Raw genomic sequence first — 10,332 nt, forward strand, 5'->3', positions numbered from 1 at the left:
GTGGTGTGCATACCCTAATCAAAGCACCCAGCAGATAAAGGTGGACCCCTGTGAGTTTGTGGCCAGCCTAGGCTACAGAGTGAGTTCCAGGATAGCCAGCACTCCATAATGAGACCTTGTCTCAAAACAACAAAAAAAATTCCTACTGCGTGTGTGATGTATGTATGGGGTATGCATGCCAGAGTTATCTCTCTCACCTTTTACAGGGGTTCTGAGAATTGAACTCAAGTCATTAAGCTTGTGTTGTTGGGCATCCACTGAGCCATTTTGCTGCCTAACCACTTCTGACCATAAGATAGGTAAGTGGCTTTATAGAGGAAAGTACTTGCCATGAGACTTTGGGGGCTGGCTGGGCTACAGCTCAGGCCTCCACCTCCCAGACAGAGTCCCTATTGCTCCTTTGCAGGTGTAGGAGGAGCTCTAGGTGGGCCTTTGTTGGTTCCTCACAACCAGGCTGCTTTTAACTCTTGTCTGAGTGGCTTGTGGTGTGGGAGCAGTGTGTTCTAGCTCTAGCAGTCTCCTGGGGAATAAGCTCTGGAGTGAAACCTGCCCCACCTCCTCCTACGTTGAGCCCTGAGAAGCTTAGGCTTCCTCTCTTGTGATTGGGATTATGGCTGATTTTCCCACTGCACTTTTAGCCATTGGTTTCTCCAAACCTCCCAGATATGAATGGGGATAGCCAGTCCCAAGTGCCTTAATGAGGAGGGTCCCCCATCAGATCAAGTTCCTTAAAGGCAAGGGCTTGCCTTGTCCTCTCCTCCCCTCCTCAAGGCTCCTAATTTAGCTTGTCTAGAATTCAGAGCCCTGAGAGAATTTGGGTGTCCTCATATTGGAGAGCTATGTCAGTCCTGACTATGCCCATATGGTCAGGCGCTGAGGACAGAATGTCTTGAGTCCCATTCTGCTGTTCTCTCCTACAATCTGCCAAGACCACAACTTCCCACCAGTGATTGCTGTAGTTTGTGTCTTTTATTTTACCAAAAATAGCAAAATCTTCCCTCTTTCACAAAAATATATTTCCCTCCCCCATCATCCCTTTTCACAGCCTAGATTCCAGAGTATATTCTGCAAACCCACTGTGGGGAATTTCCTACCTTCCTCAGTTCTGAACCACTGCCAAAGCTACATGGTGGCATGCCCCCCTTGTCTTTTCTGGAGCCAGCAGAGACAGAAGTTCCAGGTCCTGCTAGTCTAGAGCTCCCCAGCTGTTTCTCTGGAGGGCAGGCAGTTCCTAGGTCATAAAAACAGATCTGGTTTTGGACGATTGTCTCAGCAGTCAACTCGAGCCAACCCAGGGGTGGTGGGCTCTCTGGCATCAGGCTAGAAATCACTGCTCAAAGCAGGAGTAGTTGTGTCCTGGAGAGTGGCTGACAAACCCCATTTTCACATGCATCTCAGTGTCACAATCAGCAGGCCCTAGAGGAGAAGTCAAGAGCCTTGGCTTTTACACAGCTTCACAAAAGCCTCCAGTTTCAGTTTCCTCCTCTCCATACCGAGAAACACATGGGATTCTTAATGTGACTTCTTGTTCTCCGTCCTGGCTTCTCAGGATAAAAGCTCTGGGAGGGCAGAAGCCTGTTTCTGCCATGGTTTCCCTACCTGTGAGTCTGTGCACAGGGCTCAGCATGGAATAACTGAGTAATGGCTACTGAAAGAGCATCCCAGCCTCTCTGGATACTGTGCTCAGAGATCCAAGTAGGTGGGATGTCTCTGGGTGGTTGGATGGAGGCAGGTATTTTTAGGATGGGAAGGTCTCCACCAGCTACATGATCCTCAGTGTCCTGAGATAGGGAAAAAGACTCCAGATTCCCCAATTCAAGTTCCAGTTGCTCTCTTTGTCAAGAGGGCTATTTTGTGCCAGCCTTCAGTCAGGTCAGTGGGTTCAGGGTGTGAGACTGAAGTATCTTGAGTTCCAGTTCAAGATAGAAAATGGTAGTCTAGAAGATTCAAAGGTACAATTCCATATACCTGCACATTCTGTACACTTGTACCTATGGTCAGAGTTGAGTTGGAGCAATAAGCTGTCATTACTCCTATAGGGGTCATGGACTTACAGTCAGCCCGCCTATCTATCCACCATCCATCCATCCATCCATCCATCCATCCATCCATCCAACATGTGCCAGGAAGGACCTGGATCTCTCAGACAAATCCCACAATCAACAACCCCCCCAACATACATACACACACACACACACACACACACACACACACACACACACACACACACACCTACCTGCTTGCTCAGATACAGGCACTCACTCTCTTATAATTTTCTTGCCATCACTTCAGCCACATCCACATTCCCCAAATGGATTTGGACCCACCATGGTAAGGTGGTATCAGAGCAGAGACCTGGTAGCTTACCCTACTCTTGGACTTCATGTGAGGGGCTAAACTCCTCCTTTCCTCCTGTTGCCCACTTGAAGCCCCCCCCTTCTCCACACAATCTGGGATACACAGGCAGACTTCTGAGAAGTCCAGAGGTGTTGGGTATATAGAGGGGTCCTACAGGCCTTCAGATTGCTTTACCAACAGGCTCCTAAGGATTCCCTCTCCATGCTACACTGTGATGGTCCAGTTGATAGGCAACAACATCCAGACCTGGACTCAGTGACAGATCCGTTCTGTCATCTCCCTCTGTGGAGACACAAAGCAAAGAAGGGTTAGTTTGAGCTCAGCCTGCCGGGCAACTCCTTTCCAAATCGGGGTTTATTGAGCCTGACTCTTCCCCCACTACAGCTGCAAACCATGGCAGCAGATCTAGGTTTGTAAACTGACACCTCCATGAATTCTCTATGAGAGTTCAGAATCCACCGTTAAATGAGTTGTCACCCCTCATTCATCCACCTGGGTATGGGAGTGTCATACAGATCCTCTGGATTTGAACGTTCAGGGAAGAGCCTTAGCAGTGATGGGTAAGAGAGACTTGGCCTTACCAGTGGCTCGAGTTCCCTCTGGTCCACCAGGCTGAACTCTTGGATGAAGTAGTAAAAGTGCTTATAGCAGGTGTTGACATGTGCCTCCGCCCCCATGCTGAGGATGCTATCAAAGTGGTGGATGTAGACATGCACAAAGACTCGGAAGAGTCGGGTCAGGATCTTGGTGCAGACCTGCTGGAAGTTCTTGGGGAAGGGAACTCCTGGGGGTGGAGGGGGTAGAAGAAGGGTCACAATCCTAGGGCTAAAACTCCACGCCTCCCCCCAGGCGCTCTTCTTCCTCATAGAGGAAGGCAGAGCAAGGCCTTGGTTTTCTCCTATGCTTTTCTTTTGTGGGTGGTAGGTAGTGCTGGAAATTGAACCCAGGAATTCATTCGCATCATTGAGCTCCAGCCACAGCCCCCATCTTTCCTTTTTAATGAAGCACAAATCTGAAAGTGCCTTTCCATGCTGTAGCACAGATGGTCTTCCACATTTCTCACTGCTTGAAGCAGGGCTTCTCAAGTTTGTCACTGGCCAGTCTGCGGCAGACCACACTAAAAATTATGGCCTAACCTCTCCCCAGAAACCTGTGCACCCAATGTGGAGGTTGTGGGCCTTCAGGTTGAAGTCTTAGTATCTTGACATGGCATGGAGCAAAGCCTCTATGAGACAATCCTGATTGTCGTCTCCAGCCACACCACCAGTTCCTCTGCTTACTGTTCACACAGCTAGCTCATACCCCACCCATATGCTAACACTTCAAGAACTACTTCCGGTATCACTCATGCCTTCAGTGATATTCAATAACATAAAGAACTTTCCCTCTGTGAGCCCAGCCCCGAGCTGGGCTCTCTGTACCTCTGTCCTCTGCTCTTTGCAATTGTGCTGATGGGTCTGATAGTCATTCTAGATATGATAAAATGCAGGTGATGTGTAAAGGTGAAGCCACTTGCCTGAGGACACATAATTATTAATTAGTATAGGCTGGAGGCAGGGCACAAGCCGTCTTTGCACAGCAGTCCCTCTCAGAGATAAATGACACAGATCCTGACTGACCAGAAAAGGTCAGGAGAACCATGGGAAAGGCAGTGTGTGCACAGACCCAGTCCAGGGCAGAGATCCTCTTACACCCTCTTTTCTGCTATGACAAAATCATCCAGTCATCCAGTTAAAAGTTTACCCAGGGCTCACACACTCAGGGATGTAGGCTAGAGGAGAACGAAAGGCAGGAACAGGTTTAGCCCTAGTCCATACACCTCCACCGACCCCACTCCTTCTCACTGCTCTTTGGAGTGAGCTTGCGCTCTGCCTCTCTGAGAGCCCACCCTGGTCCCCACAACTCCTATCCAACCCATCTAGACCTGGGCCCCACAACACCCGAGTTCCGGTTCTGAACCCTTTTCTGTTCAGCGTGCTTTCCCGCTGTTGGCCTCAGTTTCCTTCTGTGTAAAATGAAGGGACCTGTTGTACACAGCAGTGCAGGAAATGGGAGCAACAGTTGGGGAGAAGCCATGGGCTTCAGCTGTGACTCAGTGCCCAGCTTTCTTTAGCATTCAGACTTCTTCCCTCTGGGCTTGACCATCTGCCCCACCCATTTGAATCCCTACAGTCAGATGGGTGCTGGGACCCAGGCTGCAGGTGGGGCTGCTAGGTGGGGAACCTGGGCCAGGGTGACATCATTCCTCTCTCCTCCCCACCCTCCCCGCCCAGGCCCAGCTGATATAAGAAAAGGCCCCGTGGCCTGGACCTGACTATGGAGTACCAGCCTGAGGAAAAGGTACTTTGGGGCTGATCTAGCTTCCAATCCTTCCCTTTCTGGGACCAGGATTCAGAGGGGACTCTCAGGAGGCTGGAAACCAGATTAACCCAAGTACAACAGTGTATTACTTGTTCTGGAAAGTGGAGAAACGGTGCTTGTGGTTTTGTTGGGAGAGTCCCCAGTGGGGTCTTTTCACACACTGCCTTGGTTCTCCTGACCTTTCCTGGCCAGCCAGAATCTGTCTCATTTATCTCTGAGAGGTACTGCTGTGCAAAGAGGGTTTGAGTCCTGCCTCCATGAGAAGGGCATGAAGAGGAGATCTAAATGGAAGTCAGCTTGTCCTTGGTAAATGTTTGATTGTAACCAAGATCCTCAACCAGTTTCCTCTTCTGCAGTATGGGAAAGACCCTCCCTGGCTATGCTAACTCTCCAGCTAGCCAGTGCTCACCAACACGTGTAGGAAAGACATCCTCATCATTGATGAGACCCTCAATCCAGTCCATGAGTAATGCCATATAGCGGGGTGCTGAGAGCTTGGCAGGCCTTCGGTACTGGCGCTCATCCTGCCAGCGGTACTCATAGCGAGGCCCACCAGCCATGACCGGACAGCTGGCCTCACTGCAGTGCTCAGCCATGGTGCCATAGATGAGGTTGATGCGGTTGAAGAAGTCCACCACATGCACAGCGATCCAGTCATCGATGCTCTCACCAGGTGGCAGCCTCACCACACTTCGAAGGTCCAGGCCAGACTTGAGTGAGGCTTGAGCCTTCTTATACAGCTCAAAGCGCTGTGTGCCAGGCTCAAAGCGCTTCCGGGGCCGGAAAGTCTTGTCCTTAGCAAACACCTGCTTCAGACACAGTGCCATGGCCAGGCCTAGTAGAGGAGGATGTCTAGGTCCAGGGACCTGAAGATGCCCTGCCAGGGACAAAGGCAGGGGAAACAGGTGATCAGGACCCATAAAATGGTTCTGACTTTCCAACACATCATTTTCCTATTAGCTGTCAGCCTTGAGGTAATTCTTTACCTCATAGAAACACTCATCCCCTAACTGTCTACTTTTTTTTTTTCCCGAGACGGGGTTTCTCTGTGACTTTGGAGGCTGTCCTAGAACTCGCTCTGGAGACCAGGCTGGCCTCGAACTCACAGAGATCCGCCTGCCTCTGCCTCCCGCGCCACCACCGCCGGTCAGTGTCTGATCTTTTGTGGACTACTTTAGTACTTCTCCCCTGCCCTCTTTGCAGCCCCACATACCTTTCCTTATATTTAGTTTCCTCCCTGCTGTCTTTGAACCTTGCAGGTGTAGCCTGGCTCCAAACAAGTTCTTGCAGGACTTACTGTCGACTATTACAGAAGGGACAGAGGCTTTTGAAGGCCCTCCAGGGAACAGGGACCCGATAAGATGTTCTCTGGAAACCCCATAGGTCAGCTGTGTAGTGTAAGAGAAGCTGGCTGCATTGTGCTAGGGTGACAGGGTGGGCCCTGGACTTCAGTTTCCTCTGGTATATCCCGAAGTCCATCCTGCCACAGGGGATTCCCAGGGAGCAGAAGGGACTTTTCTACCAAAAATGTCCTTTCCTTTTTCTTTACACTGAAAGAGGAAAGGGCCCTCGCATGGCCATCTGGGTGGCCTTCAGTGTGGCTGCAGGCGTTACAGGAAGGGGAGGGTGGCAGTCTAGAAGAGTACTACTTCCTCTGCTATGCTAATGCTCTTTCCCCCTAAGTCAACCTCCTTCAGTCCCAAACCTGAATAAGCCACCGTGTGCACCTGACACTCCATATGATTTCCAGCATGCCTACTATGTACCTGGCACCCATCCTGCTGTCCTTCTGGATGTTTGCTTTGCCTCTTAGAATGGAAGACTCCCAGACTCAGAACAGACTTCAGGGGGCATCAGTCAGAGCCCCCAAAGTCCTGGGATCCAGCCCCTGATTCAAAACTGACTTGCTTACATCACCACTGATTTAGTCCTTGTAAATCCTTGAACACCCTGATATAGCCAGGTTTCTGAGTATCTTAGGCATTTCATCTCCCCTACCAATGTACATGACTATATGGAATTGCAGATCCAGGCAACTGCCAAGACTGGAACAGCCATAAACCGAGCACAGACCCTGACCATGGACCCTGACCACTAGGCTGTATAAGCTAAGCACTGAGCTCGGGCTCCATGTTGACTCTGACTTGTCCTCAACCTTGGTTAGTCTAAGCCCTAGCTCCACACTGAATGAGGCCTGAGACAGCAACAGACAAAGCTCATCCTTCACCTCAGACTGGCTTGACTTTGAAGCAGCTTCCTTTCTCACATCTTTGATAACTGCTGTGGCAGAATGGGGATATAGAGGGTGGGGATTAGGTTGGTTAGTGTAACCAAAGGCACAGAACTCAGACAGATGTTACTTCTGGCAACAAATCAAACTTACAGAAATGTTTAGAACAGTTTCTCCTTCTCATAGCAGAATGGATCAATCAGGAAAAGCCAGAGTGGTTTGGAGGGGAGAGAGAGTTCCTGACCTCTTGAGAGAACCTGAAGGTCCTCTCATTTATTCTGTCCACCACCCAGCTTCTTCCCAAAGGAATAGTAGGCTGGGACCTGAACCTCCCGAATGGAGAGCTCTGCACACTTCAGTTGCTGTCTCCCTTGTAAGCTCTGCCTGGTGCAGAGTTTCCAAAATCACTCATGCAATCGGTGGGGTTTTGGGTCCTCCACCTTGGTATGGTCACCCATTAGGGACTGTTACAGACTCTCACTCTACTTTTCAACTCCACACCCTAACTTCCCCACACCACCTCTCACCAGCAGCCACCCTGGGCTTCTCCTTGATGCCCTTACTCTCCTGCATGGGTGTCTTTTGCTGATAGATTCCTGATTTCTCATTCCATCCTACCGAATGCTACCTCCTTCAGCAGCCTCCTCCAGATCACAACCTTGTATGGTGACCACTCTTTGACCATTTCTGTCCCTCGCCCTCTAGATAAAGTCAGGCTGGCATAACATTGGTGGCTGGGCTTTAGGGAAAGCTTAGACTCAAGAGTCTTAGAGTGGCTGGGGAGACGGTTCAGTGGGTAAAGAGCTTGTAGTGCAATCATGAGGACCAGTTTTGATCTCCAGAAGCCATGAAAAACCTGACAAGACCTGGCAGCCTTCTGTAACCCTAGAACTTAAGAGATAGAGGCAGGGAACCCCTGGAAACCCCAGGTTCAGAAAGATCTGCTTTGGGCTGGTGAGATGTCTCAATGGGTAAACTTACTGGCCTGAGGGACCCCCATGGTAGAAGGAGAGAACTCCCACACACTGTCTTTAACTACCACATGTACATTGTGGTACATACATGAGTGTGTGTGTGTGTGTGTACCGAATATTTATGCATACATATAAATAAATGTAATTATTTTAAAAATAGACCTTGCCTCAATAAATGAAGTGGAGAGTAAGATACCTGATGTCAACCTCCATACCTGCACACCCACCTTCACTTACCCACAATACCAGACACATACACATATAGGAATACAAGTCTTCAAGTTGAAACAGCTCTGAGAAATCAAGTGGCCCAACCTACAGAAGGGGAAACTGAAGCCCAGAATCAGGATTTGAGGAGCCTGACTTTACAAAGAAAGTTATAAGAAGTAGGGGACTGGGATAAAGAGGGACTTAGCCTATGATAAGGTACAAAGGACCCCTTGCTTGCTCTGTCTGGCCATTGGCCTGGTGTACAGAAGAGGAGGGGAAGGGAGTAGAGCGGCCCCACCTCCCTGCTGTAGAACTTTAAGGCCTAGGACTTTTCCTAGGAAGAGTGAACTTGGAGTACAGGAGGTAAGCTCAGGGGGACGTCCCCTCCTAGCTATGTCTGTTATTGCTGCTCTCCCCAGCCTCATGCCATCACTGACTGTTTCTTACAGAGCCTCTGTGCCCTCTCCCCGTGGACCCTCCACTTTAATTACTGGGTGGGTGGCCAGTGGTTTGCTCACTCCATGACTGAGCATCTAATCTTCCCAGATGAAGAGCAAAGGTTTACCGACCCAGCCTGTTTCTAATACCTAGTCCCCTGCCTGGGACACACCTGCCCCTCCCGGGCCTGGCTGAGATACAATTCCAGTTCGAACTCAGGTTCTAGCCTGGTACGCGGGACAAGGTCAAATATAAAAAGACCCGCCTCCACCTCCTTTGAGCCCCTAAGAACCTCCCCTTATCTCCAACTGTTAGGGACAAACAGGTCCTAGGACCCAGAGGAGCCAGCCTGACATTTCCGCTCCTGAAGACACGCCCCCTCACCAGCCACCGCCACCGCCACCCCCACCCCGGCATTTGGGCGCTGAGCCTCGGACCCGGGGCTGAGGACTGTGCCAGCCTGCTTTCAGGCGCGGGTCGCTTCCAGAAGTTGCCAGGCGAGGACCAAGAAGAACTGAAAGTGGAAGCAAGACCGGGCCGCGAGGGGCGCGGAGACGGCGCTCTCACTCACGCGCTCCGCCTAGGTGGACAGCTCCGGGTCTCCGTCGGTGCGGCCGCACCGCAGCGGGCTGGGTCGTCCTCCTGCGGGTGATCCCGCCGGGCCGGTCTCCGCGCCTGTCCGCCTGCCTGCCCCGGGCTGCGGCCGCCGTCCCGCCGCTCGTCCGCGAGCAGACGCCAGCTCCGCCCCGGGCTCAGCCACGCCGTGGCCACGGGGCGGGGAGGGGCGGGGAAAGGGACTCCCCCGTCCCAGGACACACACTCTTCTCTCCAGCCTTTCCGGGAAGTGGGAAGTCCGGTGGAGCTTCCAGCCTCCCCTAGGGACCAGGACTTACAGAGCAGCCGCCCCAGGGGGCCGTCTGGATCTTCCTTAAGGAGGCAGCCTCAGAATCCTAGGCTGTAGAATGGGAACAAGTCCAGTTTCTCCCTGAAGCAGAATGAAAAAAAATTGTGGTTTGAATGGTTTTCTAGACCTCCTGTAGTCATCTGTGCTTCATTTGTCTCTGAATTCAATAGGGTTCCTAGCAGCTTCAGCCAAGTGTCACACACAGCACTCACTCAAGACTACAGGCTGCTGGTGGTGGAGGGAGCATTTCTTAATTCCAGCACTAGGGAGGCAGAGGCAGGCAAATCTCTGTGAACTCCAGGCTAGTCCAGGGCTGTGTAGTGAGACCCTCTCTCCCAACACAACCAACCAACCATCCAACCAACCAACCATCTAACCAACCAACCATCCATCCAACCAACCAACCAACCAACCAACCAACCAACCAACCAACCAACCCACTTAAACGAATGAGTGAATAGCTGTAAGGAGTCTTGGACTGGGTTACTCCTGAGAGGAAGGACTGATTCCTCCACCCTCCTTCCCAAAGAACATTCAAAGAAGAGGTCACCTTCCCCACACCAGCTAGAGACCTTGTTCTGGCTGGGGAGATTCTCACACCACCCAAAGTCACCCCATATCCTATCTCCAAACTATTGTCTCCGTTGTTCTTCTACAGAATGACTTCTCTCCCAGCCCTTTCCAAACAGTTTCAAACCTTTCCATACGTGATCTGCATTACCCACTTTTCTACCTAGATTTCTCCCCTGGAAACAAGCCGATATCCCACATCATGACTCAATGCATACCATGGTTTGACCCCAGAAACAACACTACAGGCTCTGTCTGGGGAGGGGAAACTGAAGACTTTCTAGACA

The 10,332-nt window shown here is 51.0% G+C and overlaps 1 protein-coding gene across 2 annotated transcripts; it reads right to left on the reverse strand.

Moving 5' to 3' along the window:
- Positions 1-950: 950 nt before the first annotated feature.
- On the reverse strand, positions 951-9,300 carry Mob3c (MOB kinase activator 3C). 2 transcript variants are annotated; one of them, XM_005072078.4, is made up of 4 exons: positions 9,143-9,300; positions 5,129-5,596; positions 2,940-3,142; positions 951-2,640 (listed from the first exon to the last, which is right to left on the reverse strand). In XM_005072078.4, the coding sequence occupies exons 2-4, from the start codon at positions 5,544-5,546 to the stop codon at positions 2,611-2,613; spliced, it is 651 nt and encodes a 216-aa protein (XP_005072135.1). In that variant the 5' UTR covers positions 5,547-5,596; positions 9,143-9,300; the 3' UTR covers positions 951-2,610. The 2 variants fall into 2 exon arrangements, with proteins under 2 accessions (XP_005072135.1, XP_021084035.1); XM_021228376.2 differs by lacking the exon at positions 9,143-9,300 and having other exon boundaries at positions 5,129-9,123.
- Between the last annotated feature and the right edge of the window lie 1,032 nt (positions 9,301-10,332).

This window comes from Mesocricetus auratus, unplaced genomic scaffold, assembly GCF_017639785.1.
Source record: "Mesocricetus auratus isolate SY011 unplaced genomic scaffold, BCM_Maur_2.0 Super-Scaffold_100014, whole genome shotgun sequence".
In the NCBI taxonomy this organism is placed as follows: domain Eukaryota; kingdom Metazoa; phylum Chordata; class Mammalia; order Rodentia; family Cricetidae; genus Mesocricetus; species Mesocricetus auratus.

What these genes read in the sequence shown, in the direction of transcription:
- Mob3c (XM_021228376.2), bottom strand. Translation starts at nt 5,639, where the DNA reads ATGGGTCCTGATCACCTGTTTCCCCTGCCTTTGTCCCTGGCAGGGCAT. An exon ending in TGTCTTTCCTACACGTGTTG is followed by an intron (nt 3,143 to 5,128) that starts GTGAGCACTGGC and finishes CTCCACCCCCAG; the next exon opens with GAGTTCCCTTCCCCAAGAAC. An exon ending in AGAGGGAACTCGAGCCACTG is followed by an intron (nt 2,641 to 2,939) that starts GTAAGGCCAAGT and finishes GTGTCTCCACAG; the next exon opens with AGGGAGATGACAGAACGGAT.